This window comes from Scyliorhinus torazame, chromosome 2 (genome assembly GCF_047496885.1).
Source record: "Scyliorhinus torazame isolate Kashiwa2021f chromosome 2, sScyTor2.1, whole genome shotgun sequence".
Classification (NCBI taxonomy): domain Eukaryota; kingdom Metazoa; phylum Chordata; class Chondrichthyes; order Carcharhiniformes; family Scyliorhinidae; genus Scyliorhinus; species Scyliorhinus torazame.
In genome coordinates this window covers 13,700,524-13,721,415 of record NC_092708.1, presented here as the reverse complement: position 1 = coordinate 13,721,415, position 20,892 = coordinate 13,700,524, and the positions used below count along the sequence as shown (strand labels likewise).

The 20,892-nt window shown below is 49.8% G+C and overlaps 1 protein-coding gene across 1 annotated transcript in view; it reads left to right on the top strand.

Moving 5' to 3' along the window:
- The window catches only part of LOC140407752 (desmin-like), a 293,366-nt gene extending 279,460 nt beyond the window's left edge, over nt 1–13,906 (top strand). The window contains exons 8-9 of the mRNA XM_072495041.1: nt 510–577; nt 13,727–13,906. Coding sequence (XP_072351142.1) covers nt 510–577; nt 13,727–13,762 — 104 coding nt within the window. The 3' untranslated portion in view covers nt 13,763–13,906. The remainder of the gene's footprint in view (nt 1–509; nt 578–13,726) is intronic.
- The last annotated feature ends 6,986 nt before the right edge of the window (nt 13,907–20,892 follow it).

The window sequence follows — 20,892 nt, the reverse complement described above, 5'->3', positions numbered from 1 at the left end:
TGTCTCAGAAACACTGCTAAAGACTAAATCACATTGATTAGCATTTCTTAGACATACTAATTAAGGATAGTCATTAACAGCATCAGTATTTTTTTGCATGCTTTGAGACTAGGTAGCTTTCCCATCGGATCACTCAGTGGTTAGGCCCCATTATGCTTATGTCCTTTGTCATTTGTTAACAGTATTCCTCATTTTATCAAACCTGTTGATCTGGAGGCCTGTAACAAGTGCCAATAATCATTTCAGCATGAATCTTCAATTCATGCAGCGGATAGAAGAGTATCATATATTCCACTCCAGATTTTGCTGTGCCGATAAAGACAAAATGATCACAAGCATAATATCAAACCTGCTCTACCAAGTAGGTAACTTTAATATCGAAAAACCCATAAGGAATGATTCATGTTACCGATTTCTCTTAATTCTAAATCCAAATACCAGATAATCACTTTTAAAACCAAAATTAAATTTTATTAAGTGAATAACAATGAATAATTATTTCCTTCTAGAAGTTGAGCCCAGAGATGCTACCGAGACGTGCATAATGTCTTCATCTGATGAAGACAAAGAATCTGAGGTAAGAAATTGTTTTAACCTGCCTACTTACCATTGGCTGGGGACTAATGACAATCCCACAATCCTGTGGGAGTATGAGCTTCCCCAGTGAGGGGGGCGGAGAAACCATTAGTAAACTCCAAGTATAAATAAAGCTGGCCAGTTTGGAAACAGCAGGAAGGAGTGTGCAGCAAGGGAAGTTGCTGCTGCTGTTATATATATATGTTATTGTAAATAAATGTTATTACTTTGTATCCTTAAAACTCGTGCTGGATTCTTCGTGGCCCTCACAAAACTGGCGACGAAGGTTAAAATGAATAGCTGTCTACACTGCTGAAGCCACCTCCCTGGATTTTTGTTGGATACCGGTTGGAAGTTGTTTTCTATTACACCATGCCTCTGTACGGACGTTTGGATGTTTTTGATGCTGCGCTGGAAAGCTGGAACCAGTAGACACAACGGATGCGTTACTATTTCCGGGCAAACAATATCACCGAAAACGAGCGCCAGGTGGTCATATTGCTCACCGCCTGCGGCCCGCATACGTTTGGGGTGATTAGGAGCCTTATGTACCCAGCTGCGCCGGACACCAAAACGTTTGATGAACTTGTGAATATAGTAGGGCAACATTTTAACCCAATCCCGTCCACGATAGTCCAGCGTTACCGGTTTAATACCGCTGAGAGGAGCCCTGGAGAATCCCTTGGCGATTTTCTATCCAGGCTACGCAGGATTGCGGAGTACTGTGACTATGGTGAGACCTTGTCAGAAATGTTACGCGACCGTTTGGTTTGCGGTATTAACAATGCGGCCACACAGAAAAAGTTGTTAGCTGAGCCAACATTAACTTTTCAACAGGCCATTCAAATAGTATTGTCCCGAGAGAGCGCAGAACGAGGAGTGCAGGAGCTACAGGGAATGGAAGTGCATGCCTTGTTGCGCAACCCCTTCCGTCCGAAAACGGCCCCCCACACTCCTGCGGTACCTTGGGCGAGGCAACGTCCGGACCGATGCCAGTGGCCGTCGGGCATTCCTCCCCGAAGGGAGCCTTCTCCAGAACCAATGGATGAGGAGCCATGTCCGTGTCAGACTTGTAGGCGCCGACCCTGTCGCGGACGGCGGTCCTGGGGGCGCCAGAGGCGCCGTCGTTCCGACCGAAACTGGGACCAGCCCAGGGGCCGTAACTGGGACCAGCCCAGGGGCCGTACCTTCCATGTGGATGAACCTGCGGCGACTACTCCTGAGGACGTGGAGACGGAGGACGACTGCCTGCAGCTGCATTGTGTGGCAGCTTCCCGTGTGGCCCCCATTAAGGTGACAGTATGGGTCAATGGCCACCCGCTTGAGATGGAGTTGGACACTGGCGCAGCGGTCTCCATGATCGCCCAGAGGACATTCGACCGTATCAAGCAGGGTATACAGACCCTTACATTAACCGACTCACAAGCCAGGTTGGCCACCTACACGGGGGAACCACTGGACATTGCAGGAACTACAATGACCCCTGTTGTTTATGGATGCCAGGAGGGGAGTTTCCCACTTATCGTGGTGCGCGGCCATGGGCCCAGCCTGTTGGGCCGGGACTGGTTGCGCCATTTGCGGTTGCAATGGCAGCACATCCTCCAAACAGTTTCTGAAGGGTTGACTGAGGTGCTAGGACGATACCCAGATGTATTCCAGCCTGGTTTGGGGAAAATAAAAAGGGCCATAGCCCGTATCCAAGTCGAACCAGGAGCCATGCCGCGCTATTTTCGGGCGCGCCCGGTGCCTTACGCCTTGCTCGAGAAGGTAGAAGGGGAGCTCACGAGTTTGGGTATTATCAGGCCCGTCCGTTTTGCTGACTGGGCAGCACCAATTGTACCTGTAATGAAGCCAGATGCCACAGTTCGCTTGTGTGGCGACCATAAACTTACAGTGAATACGGCTTCCCGACTCGACCGATATCCAATGCCTCGCATAGAGGATCTCTACGCGAAGCTTGCAGGTGGACTCTCGTGCACAAAATTAGATATGAGTCACGCCTACCTGCAGTTGGAGCTGGACCCTGCCTCCCGACCATATGTAACGATTAATACACACCGGGGCCTGTATGAATATACACGGTTGCCCTTTGGAGTATCCTCTGCCTGCGCAATTTTTCAACATGTTATGGAGGGCATTTTGAGAGGTTTACCACGTGTTGCTGTCTACTTAGATGACGTTTTGATTACAGGGACGTCGGAGCAGGAACATTTGGAAAATCTGGTGGCTGTCCTTAGATGCTTTTCGGAGGCTGGAATCCGTTTACGTTGCACAAAGTGCATATTTCAGGCAAAGGAAGTAGTCTACCTAGGTTATCGGGTGGACCGCAAAGGTTTGCACCCCGTCGCAGAGAAGGTGCGTGCAATTCAACAGGCCCCCGCCCCGACTGACACTTTGCATCTTCGTTCTTTTCTCGGTCTCGCAAACTATTACGGGAAGTTCCTCACCAATCTGGCAACTACACTGGCCCCTTTGCACCTTCTGCAAAAGAAAAATCACACCTGGGTTTGGGGTCAGCCGCAAGAAACCGCTTTCCGGCGGGTAAAGCAACAGTTGTCGTCTGGATTGGATTGGATTTGTTTATTGTCACGTGTACCGAGGTACAGTGAAAGGTATTTTTCTGCGAGCAGCTCAACAGATCATTAAGTACATGAGAAGAAAAGGGAATAAAAGAAAATACATAATAGGGCAACACAACATATACAATGTAACTACAAAAGCACTGGCATCGGATGAAGCATACAGGGTGTAGTGTTAATGAAATCAGTCCATAAGAGGGTAATTTAGGAGTCTGTATTCAGTGTGGAAGAAGCTGTTTTTAAGCCTGTTTGTGCGTGTTCTCAGACTTCTGTATCTCCTGCCCGATGGAAGAAGTTGGAAAAGTGAGTAAGCCGGGTGGGAGGGATCTTTGATTATACTGCCCGCTTTCCCCAGGCAGCGGGAGGTGTAGATGGAGTCAATGGATGGGAGGCAGGTTCGTGTGATGGACTGGGCGGTGTTCACGACTCTCTGAAGTTTCTTGCGGTCCTGGGCCAAGCAGTTGCCATACCAGGCTGTGATGCAGCCTGATAGGATGCTTTCTGTGGTGCATCTGTAAAAGTTGGTAAGAGTTAATGTGGACATGCTGAATTTCCTTAGTTTCCTGAGGAAGTATAGGCGCTGTTGTGCTTTCTTGGTGGTAGCGTCGACGTTGGTGGACCAGGACAGATTTTTGGAGATGTGCACCCCTAGAAATTTGAAACTGCTAACCATCTAGGGTAGTTATTATGGGAGACTTTAACTTTCCAAATATTGACTGGAAAAGATATAGTTCGAGTACAATAGATGGGTTGTTTTTTGTACAGTGTGTGCAGGAGGGTTTCCTGAAACAATATGTTGACAGGCCAACAAGAGGCGAGGCCACGTTGGATTTGGTTTTGGGTAATGAACCAGGCCAGGTGTTGGATTTGGAGGTAGGAGAGCACTTTGGGGACAGTGACCACAATTCGGTGACGTTTACGTTAATGATGGAAAGGGATAAGTATACACCGCAGGGCAAGAGTTATAGCTGGGGGAAGGGCAATTATGATGCCATTAGACGTGACTTGGGGGGGATAAGGTGGAGAAGTAGGCTGCAAGTGTTGGGCACACTGGATAAGTGGGGCTTGTTCAAGGATCAGCTACTGCGTGTTCTTGATAAGTATGTACCGGTCAGACAGGGAGGAAGGCGTCGAGCGAGGGAACCGTGGTTTACCAAGGAAGTGGAATCTCTTGTTAAGAGGAAGAAGGAGGCCTATGTGAAGATGAAGTGTGAAGTTTCGGTTGGGGCGAAGGATAGTTACAAGGTAGCGAGGAAGGATCTAAAGAGAGAGCTAAGACGAGCAAGGAGGGGAAATGAGAAGTATTTGGCAGGAAGGATCAAGGAAAACCCAAAAGCTTTCTATAGGTATGTCAGGAATAAGCGAATGACTAGGGAAAGAGTAGGACCAGTCAAGGACAGGGATGGGAAATTGTGTGTGGAGTCTGAAGAGATAGGCGAGATACTAAATGGATATTTTTCGTCAGTATTCACTCAGGAAAAAGATAATGTTGTGGATGAGAATGCTGAGCCCCAGGCTAATAGAATAGATGGCATTGAGGTACGTAGGGAAGAGGTGTTGGCAATTCTGGACAGGCTGAAAATAGATAAGTCCCCGGGACCTGATGGGATTTATCCTAGGATTCTCTGGGAGGCCAGGGAAGAGATTGCTGGACCTTTGGCTTTGATTTTTATGTCATCATTGGCTACAGGAATAGTGCCAGAGGACTGGAGGACAGCAAATGTGGTCCCTTTGTTCAAAAAGGGGAGCAGAGACAACCCCGGCAACTATAGGCCGGTGAGCCTCACGTCTGTAGTGGGTAAAGTCTTGGAGGGGATTATAAGAGACAAGATTTATAATCATCTAGATAGGAATAATATGATCAGGGATAGTCAGCATGGCTTTGTGAAGGGTAGGTCATGCCTCACAAACCTTATTGAGTTCTTTGAGAAGGTGACTGAACAGGTAGACGAGGGTAGAGCAGTTGATGTGGTGTATATGGATTTCAGCAAAGCGTTTGATAAGGTTCCCCACGGTAGGCTATTGCAAAAAATACGGAGGCTGGGGATTGAGGGTGATTTAGAGATGTGGATCAGAAATTGGCTAGCTGAAAGAAGACAGAGGGTGGTGGTTGATGGGAAATGTTCAGAATGGAGTACAGTCACAAGTGGAGTACCACAAGGATCTGTTCTGGGGCCGTTGCTGTTTGTCATTTTTATCAATGACCTAGAGGAAGGCGCAGAAGGGTGGGTGAGTAAATTTGCAGACGATACTAAAGTCGGTGGTGTTGTCGATAGTGTGGAAGGATGTAGCAGATTACAGAGGGATATAGATAAGCTGCAGAGCTGGGCCGAGAGGTGGCAAATGGAGTTTAATGTAGAGAAGTGTGAGGTGATTCACTTTGGAAGGAATAACAGGAATGCGGAATATTTGGCTAATGGTAAAGTTCTTGAAAGTGTGGATGAGCAGAGGGATCTAGGTGTCCATGTACATAGATCCCTGAAAGTTGCCACCCAGGTTGATAGGGTTGTGAAGAAGGCCTATGGAGTGTTGGCCTTTATTGGTAGAGGGATTGAGTTCCGGAGCCGGGAGGTCATGTTGCAGCTGTACAGAACTCTGGTACGGCCGCATTTGGAGTATTGCGTACAGTTCTGGTCACCGCATTATAGGAAGGACGTGGAGGCTTTGGAGCGGGTGCAGAGGAGATTTACCAGGATGTTGCCTGGTATGGAGGGAAAATCTTACGAGGAAAGGCTGATGGACTTGAGGTTGTTTTCGTTGGAGAGAAGAAGGTTAAGAGGAGACTTAATAGAGGCATACAAAATGATCAGGGGGTTGGATAGGGTGGACAGTGAGAGCCTTCTCCCGCGGATGGATATGGCTGGCACGAGGGGACATAACTTTAAACTGAGGGGTAATAGATATAGGACAGAGGTCAGAGGTAGGTTCTTTACGCAAAGAGTAGTGAGGCCGTGGAATGCCCTACCTGCTACAGTAGTGAACTCGCCAACATTGAGGGCATTTAAAAGTTTATTGGATAAACATATGGATGATAATGACATAGTGTAGGTTGGATGGCTTTTGTTTCGGTGCAACATCGTGGGCCGAAGGGCCTGTACTGCGCTGTATTGTTCTATGTTCTATGTTCTATCTCCACCTCGGCCCCGTTGATGCTGACAGGGGTGTGTACAGTACTTTGCTTCCTGAAGTCAATTACCAGCTCTTTAGTTTTGCTGGCATTGAGGGAGAGATTGTTGTCGCTACACCACTCCACTAGGTTCTCTATCTCCCTCCTGTATTCGGACTCATCGTTATTCGAGATCCGGCCCACTATGGTCGTATCGTCAGCAAACTTGTAGATGGAGTTGGAACCAAGTTTTGCCACGCAGTCGTGTGTGTACAGGGAGTAGAGTAGGGGGCTAAGTACGCAGCCTTGCGGGGCGCCGGTGTTGAGGACTATTGTGGAGGAGGTGTTGTTGTTCATTCTTACTGATTGTGGTCTGTTGGTCAGAAAATCGAGGATCCAGTTGCAGAGTGGGGAGCCACGTCCTCGGTTTTGGAGCTTTGATATGAGCTTGGCTGGGATTATGGTGTTGAAGGCGGAGCTGTAGTCAATAAATAGGAGTCTAATGTAGGAATCCTTGTTTCCAAGATGCTCTAGGGATGAGTGTAGGGCCAGGGAAATGGTGTCTGATGTGGGCCGGTTGCAGCGGTATGCGAATTGCAGTGGATCAAGGCGTTCTGGGAGTATGGAGGTGATGCGCTTCATGATCAACCTCTCGAAGCACTTCATTACGACTTAAGTCAGGGCCACTGGTCGGTAGTCATTGAGGCACGTTGCCTGGTTCTTCTTTGGTACCGGGTGTATGATGGTGGTCTTCTTGAAGCAGGTGGGGTCCTCGGAGTGGAGTAGGGACAGGTTAAAGATGTCCGTGAATACCTCTGCCAGCTGGTCCGCGCAGGCTCTGAGTGCACGACCAGGGATCCCGTCTGGGCCCGTCGCCTTCCAAGGGTTCACTTTCAGGAAGGCCAATCTGACTTCGGAAGCTGTGATGGTGGGTATGGGTGAATTATGGGCTGCTGGGGCACTCGCCAGCGGATTGTTGGTTACCTGCTCGAATCGAGCATTGAATGCATTGAGTTCATCGGGGAGGGGTGCGCTGCTGCCAGAGATAATGTTCGGCTTCGCTTTGTAGCCCGTTATGTTATTTAGTCCTTGCCACAAGCGCCGAGAGTCTGTTTGAGACTCTAGCTTGGTTTGATATTCTCTCTTGGCATTCCGGATGGCTTTGTGGAGGTCGTACCTGGATTTCTTGTATAGGTCAGTGTCGTCTGCCTTGAACGCCTCAGATCTGTCCTTCAGTAGGGAGTCAATCTCACAATTGAGCCATGGTTTCCGGTTGGGGAACGCACGTACTGCCTTCTTTAGCACGCAGTCATCCACACATTTGCTGATGAAGTCTGTGACGGTGGTGGCATACTCATTTAAGTTGGTCGCTGAGTTCTTAAATATGGACCAGTCCACTGTCTCTAAGCAGTCACGTAAGAGCTCTTCTGTCTCCTCGGACCAGCACTGCACAACCTTCTTACCTGGATTCTCCCGCTTGAGTTTCTGCTTGTATGCCGGGAGAAGGAGCACCGTCTTATGGTCTGATTTCCCAAAGTGCGGTCGGGGGATGGAACGGTAGGCGCCCTTGATTTTTGAGTAGCAGTGGTCAAGAGTGTTATCGCCCCTGGTGGGACAGGAGATGTGCTGGTGAAATTTTGGCAGTACACTCTTGAGGTTGGCCTTGTTGAAGTCTCCGGCCACGATGAACAAGGCCTCCGGGTGTTCTGTTTCGTAGTTGTTTATTACTGTGTACAGTTCGTCCAGCGCCTTCCTCACTACTGCCTGGGGTGGGATGTAGACCGGGTTACTAACCGGTCGTCTGGGTTACTAACCCACTATGATCCTGGAAAGCCTTTGCTCGTCACATGTGATGCATCCCCGTGTGGTATTGGGCCGTCCTGTCCCACAAGATGGAGAACGGGGCCGAGCGACCGATAGCTTTCGCCTCCCGCACATTGACTGCAGCGGAGAAAAAGTACGCACAGATCGAGGGGTGGGGGGTGGGCACGGGAGCAATAGGTCAGAAGGTGAGAGCGTTGAGGGAGAACTAGGGAATATGGACAGTGTGGCTCTGAGGCAGAGCAGACGGGGAGAAGTTGCTGAACACAGCGGGTCTGGTGGCCTGAAGTGCATATGTTTTAATGCAAGGAGCATTACGGGTAAGGCAGATGAACTTAGAGCTTGGATTACTACTTGGAACTATGATGTTGTTGCCATTACAGAGACCTGGTTAAGGGAAGGGCAGGATTGGCAGCTAAACGTTCCAGGATTTAGATGTTTCAGGCGGGATAGAGGGGGATGTAAAAGGGGAGGCGGAGTTGCGCTACTTGTTCAGGAGAGTATCACAGCTATACAGCGAGAGGACACCTCAGAGGGCAGTGAGGCTATATGGGTAGAGATCAGGAATAAGAAGGGTGCAGTCACAATGTTGGGGGTATACTACAGGCCTCCCAACAGCCAGCGGGAGATAGAGGAGCAGATAGGTAGACAGATTTTGGAAAAGAGTAAAAACAACAGGGTTGTGGTGATGGGAGACTTCAACTTCCCCAATATTGACTGGGACTCACTTAGTGCCAGGGGCTTAGACGGGGCAGAGTTTGTAAGGAGCATCCAGGAGGGCTTCTTAAAACAATATGTAAACAGTCCAACTAGGGAAGAGGCGGTACTGGACCTGGTATTGGGGAATGAGCCCGGCCAGGTGGTAGATGTTTCAGTAGGGGAGCATTTCGGTAACAGTGACCACAATTCAGTAAGTTTTAAAGTACTGGTGGACAAGGATAAGAGTGGTCCGAGGATGAATGTGCTAAATTGGGGGAAGGCTAATTATAACAATATTAGGCGGGAACTGAAGAGCATAGATTGGGGGCGGATGTTTGAGGGCAAATCAACATCTGACATGTGGGAGGCTTTCAAGTGTCAGTTGATAGGAATACAGGACAGGCATGTTCCTGTGAGGAAGAAAGACAAATACGGCAATTTTCGGGAACCTTGGATGACGAATGATATTGTAGGCCTCGTCAAAAAGAAAAAGGAGGCATTTGTCAGGGCTAAAAGGCTGGGAACAGACGAAGCCTGTGTGGCATATAAGGAAAGTAGGAAGGAACTTAAGCAGGGAGTCAGGAGGGCTAGAAGGGGTCATGAAAAGTCATTGGCAAATAGGGTTAAGGAAAATCCCAAGGCTTTTTACACTTACATAAAAAGCAAGAGGGTAGCCAGGGAAAGGGTTGGCCCACTGAAGGATAGGCAAGGGAATCTATGTGTGGAGCCAGAGGAAATGGGCGAGGTACTAAATGAATACTTTGCATCAGTATTCACCAAAGAGAAGGAATTGGTAGATGTTGAGTCTGGAGAAGGGGGTGTAGATAGCCTGGGTCACATTGTGATCCAAAAAGACGAGGTGTTGGGTGTCTTAAAAAATATTAAGGTAGATAAGTCCCCAGGGCCGGATGGGATCTACCCCAGAATACTGAAGGAGGCTGGAGAGGAAATTGCTGAGGCCTTGACAGAAATCTTTGGATCCTCGCTGTCTTCAGGGGATGTCCCGGAGGACTGGAGAATAGCCAATGTTGTTCCTCTGTTTAAGAAGGGTGGCAGGGATAATCCCGGGAACTACAGGCCGGTGAGCCTTACTTCAGTGGTAGGGAAATTACTGGAGAGAATTCTTCGAGACAGGATCTACTCCCATTTGGAAGCAAATGGACGTATTAGTGAGAGGCAGCACGGTTTTGTGAAGGGGAGGTCGTGTCTCACTAACTTGATAGAGTTTTTCGAGGAGGTCACTAAGATGATTGATGCAGGTAGGGCAGTAGATGTTGTCTATATGGACTTCAGTAAGGCCTTTGACAAGGTCCCTCATGGTAGACTAGTACAAAAGGTGAAGTCACACGGGATCAGGGGTGAACTGGCAAGGTGGATACAGAACTGGCTAGGCCATAGAAGGCAGAGGGTAGCAATGGAGGGATGCTTTTCTAATTGGAGGGCTGTGACCAGTGGTGTTCCACAGGGATCAGTGCTGGGACCTTTGCTGTTCGTAGTATATATAAATGATTTGGAGGAAAATGTAACTGGTCTGATTAGTAAGTTTGCAGACGACACAAAGGTTGGTGGAATTGCGGATAGCGATGAGGACTGTCTGAGGATACAGCAGGATTTAGATTGTCTGGAGACTTGGGCGGAGAGATGGCAGATGGAGTTTAACCTGGACAAATGTGAGGTAATGCATTTTGGAAGGGCTAATGCAGGTAGGGAATATACAGTGAATGGTAGAACCCTCAAGAGTATTGAAAGTCAAAGAGATCTAGGAGTACAGGTCCACAGATCACTGAAAGGGGCTACACAGGTGGAGAAGGTAGTCAAGAAGGCATACGGCATGCTTGCCTTCATTGGCCGGGGCATTGAGTATAAGAATTGGCAAGTCATGTTGCAGCTGTATAGAACCTTAGTTAGGCCACACTTGGAGTATAGTGTTCAATTCTGGTCGCCACACTACCAGAAGGATGTGGAGGCTTTAGAGAGGGTGCAGAAGAGATTTACCAGAATGTTGCCTGGTATGGAGGGCATAAGCTATGAGGAGCGATTGAATAAACTCGGTTTGTTCTCACTGGAACGAAGGAGGTTGAGGGGCGACCTAATAGAGGTATACAAAATTATGAGGGGCATAGACAGAGTGGATAGTCAGAGGCTTTTCCCCAGGGTAGAGGGGTCAATTACTAGGGGGCATAGGTTTAAGGTGAGAGGGGCAAAGTTTAGAGTAGATGTACGAGGCAAGTTTTTTACGCAGAGGGTAGTGGGTGCCTGGAACTCACTACCGGAGGAGGTAGTGGAGGCAGGGACGATAGGGACATTTAAGGGGCATCTTGACAAATATATGAATAAGATGGGAATAGAAGGATACGGACCCAGGAAGTGTAGAAGATTGTAGTTTAGTCGGGCAGTATGGTCGGCACGGGCTTGGAGGGCCGAAGGGCCTGTTCCTGTGCTGTACATTTCTTTGTTCTTTGTTTGTTTGAGAAGGAGGGCCTGGCAGTGGTTTTTGCGGTGAAACGCTTCCAACAGTACGTGTATGGCCGCCATTTCACTATCGTGACTGATCATAAGCCTCTGCTGGGACTTTTCAGAGAGGATAAGCCAATACCGCCCATTGCTTCCGCACGGATCCAGCGCTGGGCTTTGTTGCTTGCTGCATACGAGTATTCTCTGGAGCACAAACCAGGTACGCAGATAGCAAATGCCAACGCACTGAGCCGATTGCCTTTATTGACCGGCCCCATGTCGACCCCCACGACCGGTGAGGTGGTTGCAACCCTAAATTTTATGGACACCTTGCCTGTCACGGCATCACAGATCCGTGAGTGGACCCAGACGGAGGCAGTCCTGTCAAAGGTTCGGCACATAGTCCTGTATGGTGGGCAGCATAGACAGTTTGCGGGCATTTTCCTCCAAGCTGTCAGAAATCAGCGTGGAAGACGGCATCCTCTTGTGGGGGACGCGTGTGATTGTCCCAGAAAAAGGCCAGGAGCTGATACTAACAGACTTGCACAATGGGCATCCAGGTGTGACCAAAATGAAAATGTTGGCCCGGAGTTAGGTCTGGTGGCCAGGCCTCGACACCGACATTGAGAAGGTGGCCCAAAACTGCTCCATTTGCCAGGAGCATCAGAAGCTTCCGCCGGCCGCGCCCCTGGATCACCGGGAATGGCCAGGGCGGCCTTGGGCACGCTTACATGCAGATTTCGCAGGCCCTTTTCAAGGATCCATGTTCCTTCTATTGATTGACGCCCTGTCTAAATGGCTAGAGGTGCATAAGATGCAGGGGACAACGTCCTGCGCAACAATTGAAAATATACGTTTGTCGTTTAGTACGCATGGCCTCCCCGAGGTGCTGGTCATGGATAATGGCACTCCATTCACGAGTGAGGAGTTTGCGAGGTTCACGAAGATGAACGGCATACGCCATATCCGCACTGCCCCTTACCACCCGGCTTCAAATGGGTTGGCAGAGCGCGCAGTGCAGACATTCAAAAGAGGCCTAAAGAAGCAGTCTTCCGGATCAATGGACACGAGACTGGCTCGATTTTTGTTTACGTATAGGACCACCCCCCATCCGGTGACTGGGGTAGCTCCCGCAGAACTCCTAATGGGCCGGAGACTTTGCACCCGCCTTAGTATGGTTTTCCCGGACATTGGCGCAAAAGTACGCCGCACACAAGAACGGCAGGGACAGGGATTTTCTCGGCATCGGCCGATTCGGCAGTTTGCGCCCGGTGACCCAGTGTTCGTTCTGAATTTTGCTGGTGGTGCCCAGTGGGTTCCTGGTGTAATCTTTCGCCAAACGGGCCCTATATCTTACCAGGTGCAAGCCCAGGGTCGTCTCCAGCGCAAACCTGTAGACCACGTTCGGTCCAGAAGACTATCCCCTCAAAAGATTCCCCGCCCCCGGAGCTCATGTCTACAGCCGCAGAGACTAGAGACGGTACAATCTTCCACTGGTGCCTCACTCGAAGCCTGCGTTGGCCGTTACAGAACCGAATGGAGATAGAGACGCTGACATGACGGATGCAGCAGACTCTGATTCCGAGATGGAGACACAGGATGCATTAGAGGGGGAATCCTCGGGTCCACGGGCCGTGGGTGTACAACTGTTGCGCCGTTCATCACGGAAGCGCCGGTCTCCGTCTCGTTACACACCGCCTGATCCAGCGCCGCGTGCAAATGGTGTCCAGCCTGTGGCAAAACGAGTCTGACGCCCTCCTTCGCCAGGGTCTTCGGTGGATTCCTTGGACTTTGGGGGGGAGGGATGCCTACTTGCCATTGGCTGGGGACTAATGACAATCCCACAATCCTGTGGGAGTATGAGCTTCCCCAATGAGGGGGGCGGAGAAACCATTAGTAAACTCCAAGTATAAATAAAGCAGGCCAGTTTGGAAACAGCAGGAAGGAGTGTGCAGCAAGGGATGTTGCTGCTGCTGTTATATATATATGTTATTGTAAATAATTGTTATTACTTTGTATCCTTAAAACTCGTGCTGGATCCTTCGTGGCCCTCACAAAAGAAATTACAATTATGGACTGACTTTGACTTAGTGTTACTGAGCTGCTGTCCAAGCTGAAGACATGATGGGCATCAGTAAAGTGGAGAGTTACCTTTGTACCAGGACACATTTACATTCTGATGGGACCAGAAAATCCTGACCTTGAGTTTGAGCTGAGAACAAACGTAATGCAGATGTTTATTTGGAGAAAAAAAAACTGACTGAGAATTATACCTTTTTATAACTGAGTCCTTGGTAAATGGCAGTGCAACCTACGAATGACGAAGATTTATTTGGGTAAAAACAAATCATACGAAGCTGACCCTCAGTTCCCGGCGTAGGTTGGGCTCCTTGATGAGAATATGCTTTCAGAAATCCTTGGTGAGAATATGCTTTCATAAAATTGTCAACAATTATTTACAATTCTTTTATTCCAATTCTGTTTCCTGCAGGAAAATGAAGACTTGTGCGCCCTTGATCAAGATTAACAGTCGGAAATGGAATGGCAAGCAGACCTGAGTGCCTCAGTCACATTGTAAAAAAAAAATCCTCTAATCCTAAATACAGCACCAGAAAATTCACATGTTTCACTCTTAGATTACTTGAATAAATGTGAGTTGATGACCACCAAATCTGATATCAGGCACACTATGTGCTGATTGTCTCAGAAATTCATTTTAATTTAATTGTAATGACTTTCAAACTTTGTTTTTAGTGTTTACTAGAAATGCACTCCATTTTTAAAACAATTTCTTATACTGTATATTTATTACAAAGGACAATTCCCGATGCAAAACACGCAAAGTTAGAAATTAAGTTCAAAATTTCTGCCCCTTGTGAAACGAAAACAGCATAACCCCAGATATCTCAGTTCCCATTTGTATAATGTTTCACTAGCAATAAGATGGATGCATATGTTTCTATCTGCCATCATTTGTGCCCTAGCAACACTGGGTATCAAGCTGTATCCCTCACATCCACATTACTAAGGACCACAAGCAGCAGAATACCAGAGCAACTGGGCGGGATTCTCCAACCCCCCACCGGGTCGGAGAATTGCTGGGGGGGGGGCGTGAATCCCGCTCCGACGCCGGCTGCCGAATTCTCCGCCGCCTGCTGGGGGCCGTTGGCAGTGGCGCCCCCCCCCCCACCCCCCCGGCGATTCTCCAGGCCCCAATGGGCCGGGCAGCCGCCTGTTTTCGGCCACTCCCGCCGGCGTGGATTAGTCCAGGTCTGTACAGGCAGGACCTGGCTCTAAGAGCAGCCTGCGGAGTCCTTTGGGCGGGGGGGCGGGGGAATCTGGCCCCTCCGCACTTTCCGGGCAGCCCGACGCCGGAGTGGTTCACGCCATTCTTTGGCGCCGGTACGGCCCACCCGACGGACACCGGAGGATCCTGGCCAATATCTGGAAGCAATTTATATGGCTTTCAATCTTCAACTGTCTGAGTGTTTATTAAATTTGGGAATTATTTTACAGATAGGAAAGTAGCTAACCGCACCATCTTGTTTAAGTTAAGGTTACGAAACAAAGACCAGTAGGTTTATCAGTTGTAGAAATTTTTTTTATACAATTTTAATTAATCTGCTGAGTGACCATAAGATGTAGGAGCAGAAGTAGGCCACTCGGCCCATCGGCTCTGCTCCTCCATTCAATGAGACTATGGCTGATCTGGTAAAATCGTCAACTCTACTTACCCGCCTTATACCCATAACCCTCGATTCCCTTACTGATTAAAATATGTCTATCTCAGTCTTGAGCATACTTTTTTTAAAATAAATTTTGAGTACCCATTTTTTTTTTCAAATTAAGGGACAATTTAGCATGGCCAATCCACCTAACCAGCACATCTTTGGGTTGTGGGGGTGAAACCCACCCAGACACGAGGAGAATGTGCAAACTTCAAAGGGACATGACCCAGGGCCGGGATTCGAACCCGGGTCCTCAGTGCCGTAGTCCCAGTGCTAACCACTGCGCCACTTTGCCGCCCATGTTTTGAGCATACTTACGACCAACCCTCTACACTTCTCTATGGTAAAGAATTCCTCAGATTCACTGTATTCTGAGAGAAACAATTCCCCCTCATCTCTGCCTAAATGGGCAACCCCCCTTACTCTGAGATTCTGCCCTCTGGTCCTAGACTCTCCCACAAGAGAAAACGTCCTCTCAGCCTCTACCCTGCCAAGCTCCCTGAGAATCCTGTGTGTCTCAGTAAGATCACCTCTCATTCTTATAAACTCCAAAGAGTACAGACCCAATCTACTCAACCTCTCCTCATAAGAAAATCTCTCCATACCCAGGATCAACCTCACGAACCTTCACTGGACTGCTTCCAATGCCATAAGACCATAAGATATAGGAGCAGAATTAGGCCATGTGGTCCATCGGGTCTGCTCCGCCATTCGATCACGGCTGCCATATTCTTCATCTCCATTCTCCTGTCTTCTCCCCATATCCCCTTATTAATCAAGAACACCAGAGTTGTGATTGAGGTGCTGTTACCTACAGGGCTACAGACCAAGAAATGGAAGGTGGAATTAGACAGAATAATTCTTTCTAAGAACTAGGAGCAGAAGTAGGCAATTAAGCTACTTGAGCTTGCTGCACCGTTCAATACGATCATGGCTGATCTCATGATGGCCTCATCTCCACCATTCTGCCCTTTCTCCATAACCCTTCAACGCATTACTAATTAAAAATCTGTCTAACTGCTCCTTAAATTTACTCATTGTCCCAGCACTCTGGGGTAGCGAATTCCACGGATTCACGATCCTTTGGGAAAAGTAGTTTCTCCTCACCTCTATTTTAAATTTGCTACCCCTTATCCTGAGACTATGACCTCTCGTTCAGGAGGTGTAGACAGAGTAAATGGATGGGAGGCGGGTTCGTGTGATGGACTGGGCTGTGTTCACGACTCTGTAGTTGCCATACCAGGCTGTGATGCAGCCAGATAGGATGCTTTCTCTGGTATATCTCTAAAAATTGGTAAAAGTCAATGTGGACACGCCAAATTTCCTTAAGTTTCCTGAGGAAGTATAGGCGCTGTTGTACATTCTTGGTGGTAGCGTCGTCGTGGGTGGACCAGGACAGGTTGTTGGTAATGTGCACACCTAGGAATTTGAAACTGTCATTCATCTCCACCTTGACACCATTGATGCAGACAGGGGTGTGTACGATACTTCACTTCCTGAAGTTAATGATCGGCTCCTTAGCTTTGTAGACGTTGAGGTAGAGATTGTTGTCGTCACACCACTCCACTAGGTTGTCTATCTCCCTCCTGTAGTTTTGACTTATAGTTGTTCGAGATCCGATCCACTACGGTCGTGTCATCAGCAAACTTACAGATGGACTTGGAGTTAAATTTTGTCACACAGTCATGTGTTTGTATCGGGAGTATAATACCCTTGTGGTCTAACCTTGTGTATTAACCTGTGCGGCACCTTATCAAACGCCTTCAGAAGTCCAGATATACTACATCTATAGGATCTCCATTATCAACTTGGCTTGTTACATGTTCGAAGAATTCTAATAAATTAGTCAAACATGATTTACCCTGATAAAACCATGCTGGCTCTGATGGATTGTGTTTTGATTTCCTAAATGTCCTGATATTACTTCCTTAATAATGGATTCTAATAATTTCCCAACAACAAATGTTAAACTGGTCTGTAATTTCCTACATTCTGCCTTCCTCCCTTTTTGAGTAAGGGCATTTTTCCAATTCACTGGAACCTTTCCCGTGTGCAGGGAATTTTAGACCATAAGACATAGGAGCAGAATTAGGCCACTCAGCCCATTGAGTCTGCTCCGTCATTCAATCATGGCTAATATTTTTCTCATCCCCATTCTCCTGCCTTTTTCCTATAACCCCTGATCCCCTTACTAATGCACTGGAATGCACTGCCTGTGGAAGTAGTTGAGTCGGAAACATTAGGGACCTTCAAGCAGCTATTGGATAGGTACATGGATGACGGTAAAATGATATAGTGTAGATTTATTTGTTCTTAAGGGCAGCACGGTAGCATTGTGGATAGCGCAATTGCTTCACAGCTCCATGGTCCCAGGTTCGATTCCGGCTTGGGTCATTGTCTGTGCGGAGTCTGCACGTCCTCCCCGTGTCTGCGTGGGTTTCCTCCGGGTGCTCCGGTTTCCTCCCACAGTCCAAAGATGTGCGGGTTAGGTGAATTGGCCAATGATAAATTGCCCTTAATGTCCAAATTGCCCTTGGTGTTGGGTGGAGGTGTTGAGTTTGGGTATGGTGCTCTTTCCAAGAGCCGGTGCAGACTCAAAGGGCCGAATGGCCTCCTTCTGCACTGTAAATTCAATGATAATCTATGATTAATCTAGGACAAAGGTTCGGCACAACATCGTGGGCCGAAGGGCCTGTTCTGTGCTGTATTTTCTATGTTCTATAATCAAGAATATATCTATCTCTGTATTAAAGACACTCAGTGATATGGCCTCCACAGCCTTCTGTGGCAAAGATTCACCACCCTCTGGCTGAAGAAATTCCTCCTCATCTCTGTTTTAACGGTTGCCCCTTTAGTCTGAGAATGTGCCCTCTGGTTATTGGCATATTGTAATCAATGGATCCACTATCTCTGCTGCCACTTCCTTCATCTCCCAAACAAAGGAGATTACAATGGGTTGAGAGAAGAGCAGTCTCGGGGATTCGGGGCCTTGTTTCCAGGGAGCAGTCTCAGGGATTCAGGGCCTTGTTTCCAGGGAGCAGTCTCGGGGATTCAGGGCCTTGTTTCCAGGGAGCAGCCTCGGGGATTCAGGGCCTTGTTTCCAGGGAGCAGTCTCGGGGATTCGGGGCCTTGTTTCCAGGGAGCAGTCTCGGGGATTCAGGGCCTTGTTTCCAGGGAGCAGTCTCGGGGATTCAGGGCCTTGTTTCCAGGGAGCAGTCTCGGGGATTCGGAGCCTTGTTTCCAGGGAGCAGTCTCGGGGATTCGGAGCCTTGTTTCCAGGGAGCAGTCTCGGGGATTCAGGGCCTTGTTTCCAGGGAGCAGTCTCGGGGATTCGGAGCCTTGTTTCCAGGGAGCAGTCTCGGGGATTCGGAGCCTTGTTTCCAGGGGCAGTCTCGGGGATTCGGGGCCTTGTTTCCAGGAGCAGTCTCGGGGATTCGGAGCCTTGTTTCCAGGAAGCAGTCTCGGTGATTCGGGGCCTTGTTTCCAGGAAGCAGTCTCGGGGATTCGGGGCCTTATTTCCAGGAAGCAGTATCGGGGATTCGGGGCCTTGTTTCCAGGGAGCAGTCTCGGGGATTCAGCGCCTTGTTTCCAGGGAGCAGTCTCGGGGAATCGGGCGTTGTTTCCAGGAAGCAGTCTCGGGGATTGACGGCCTTTTTCCAGGAAGCAGTCTCGGGGATTAGGGGCCTTGTTTCCAGAGAGCAGTCTCGGGGATTCGGAGCCTTGTTTCCAGAGAGCAGTCTCGGGGATTCGGGGCCTTGTTTCCAGGAAGCAGTCTCGAGGATTCGGGGACTTGTTTCCAGGAAGCAGTCTCGGGGATTCGGGGCCTTGTTTCCAGGGAGCAGTCTCGGGGATTCGGGGCCTTGTTTCCAGGAAGCAGTCTCGGGGCTTCGGGGCCTTGTTTCCAGGGAGCAGTCTCGGGGATTGAAGAACTTGTTTCCAGGGAGCAGTCTCGGGGATTCGGAGCCTTGTTTCCAGGGAGCAGTCTCGGGGATTCAGGGCCTTGTTTCCAGGAAGCAGTCTCGGGGAATCGGGCGTTGTTTCCAGGGAGCAGTCTCGGTGATTCGGAGCCTTGTTTCCAGGGAGCAGTCTCGGGGATTCAGGGCTTTGTTTCCAGGGAGCAGTCTCGGAGATTCAGGGCCTTGTTTCCAGGGAGCAGTCTCGGGGATTCAGGGCCTTGTTTCCAGGGAGCAGTCTCGGGGATTCGGAGCCTTGTTTCCAGGGAGCAGTCTCGGGGATTCGGGGCCTTGTTCCCTGGAAGCAGTCTCGGGGATTCGGGGCCTTGTTTCCAGGGAGCAGTCTCGGGGATTCAGGGCCTTGTTTCCAGGGCGCAGTCTCAGGGATTCGGGGCCTTGTTTCCAGGGAGCAGTCTCGGGGATTCAGGGCCTTGTTTCCAGGGAGCAGTCTCGGGGATTTGGGGCCTTGTTTCCAGGGAGCAGTCTCGGGGATTCGGGGCCTTGTTTCCAGGGAGCAGTCTCGGTATTCGGGGGCTTGTTTCCAGGAAGCAGTCTCAGGGATTTGGGGCCTTGTTTCCAGGAAGCAGTCTTGGGGATTCGGAGCCTTGTTTCCAGGGAGCAGTCTCGGGGATTTGGGGCCTTGTTTCCAGGGAGCAGTCTCGGGGATTCGGGGCCTTGTTTCCAGGGAGCAGTCTCGGGGATTCGGGGCCTTGTTTCCAGGAAGCAGTCTCAGGGATTCGGGGCCTTGATTCCAGGAAGCAATCTCGGGGATTCGGGGCCTTGTTTCCAGAGAGCAGTCTCGGGGATTCGGGGCCTTGTTTCCAGGGAGCAGTCTCGGGGATTCGGGGCCTTGTTTCCAGGAAGCAGTCTCGGGGATTCGGGGCCTTGTTTCCAGGAAGCAATCTCGGGGATTCGGGGCCTTGTTTCAAGGGAGCAGTCTCGGGGATTCGGGACCTTGTTTCCGGGAGCGGTCTCGGGGATTCGGGGCTTTGTTTCCAGGGAGCAGTCTCAGGGATTTGGCGCCTTGTTTCCAGGAAGCAGTCTCGGGGATTCGGGGCCTTGTTTCCAGGAAGCAGTCTCAGGGATTCGAGGCCTTGTTTCCAGGAAGCAGTCTCGGTGATTCGGGCCTTGTGTCCAGGGAGCAGTCTCAGGGATTTGGCGCCTTGTGTCCAGAGAGCAGTCTCGGGGATTCGGGGCGTTGTTTCCAGGAAGCAGTCTCGGGGATTCGGGGCCTTGTTTCCAGGAAGCAGTTCAGGGATTCGGGGCCTTGTTTCCAGGAAGCAGTCTTGGGGATTCGGGGCCTTGTTTCCAGGAAGCAGTCTCGGTGATTCGGGCCTTCTGTCCAGGGAGCAGTCTCAGGGATTTGGCGCCTTGTGTCCAGGGAGCAGTCTCGGGGATTCGGGGCCTTGTTTCCAGGAAGCAGTCTCGGGGATTCGGGGCCTTGTTTCCAGGAAGCAGTCTCGGTGATTCGGGTTTTGTGTCCAGGGAGCAGTCTCAGGGATTCGTGGCCTTGTTTCCAGGGAGCAGTCTCGGGGATTCGGGGCCTTGTTTCCAGGGAGCAGTCTCGGGGATTCAGGGCCTTGTTTCCAGGGAGCAGTCTCGGGGATTCGGGGCCTTGTTTCCAGGGAGCAGTCTCGGGGATTCAGGGCCTTGTTTCCAGGGAGCAGTCTCGGGGATTCAGGGCCTTGTTTCCAGGGAGCAGTCTCGGGGATTCGGAGCCTTGTTTCCAGGGAGCAGTCTCGGGGATTCGGAGCCTTGTTTCCAGGCAGCAGTCTCGGGGATTCGGGGCCTGGTTTCCCGGGAGCAGTCTCGGGGATTCGGGGCCTTGTTTCCAGGGAGCAGTCTCGGGGATTCGGGGCATTGTTTCCAGGAAGCAGTCTCAGGGATTCGGGGCCTTGTTTCCAGGAAGCAGTCTCGGTGATTCGGGGCCTTGTTTCCAGGAAGCAGTCTCGGGGATTCGGGGCCTTGTTTCCAGG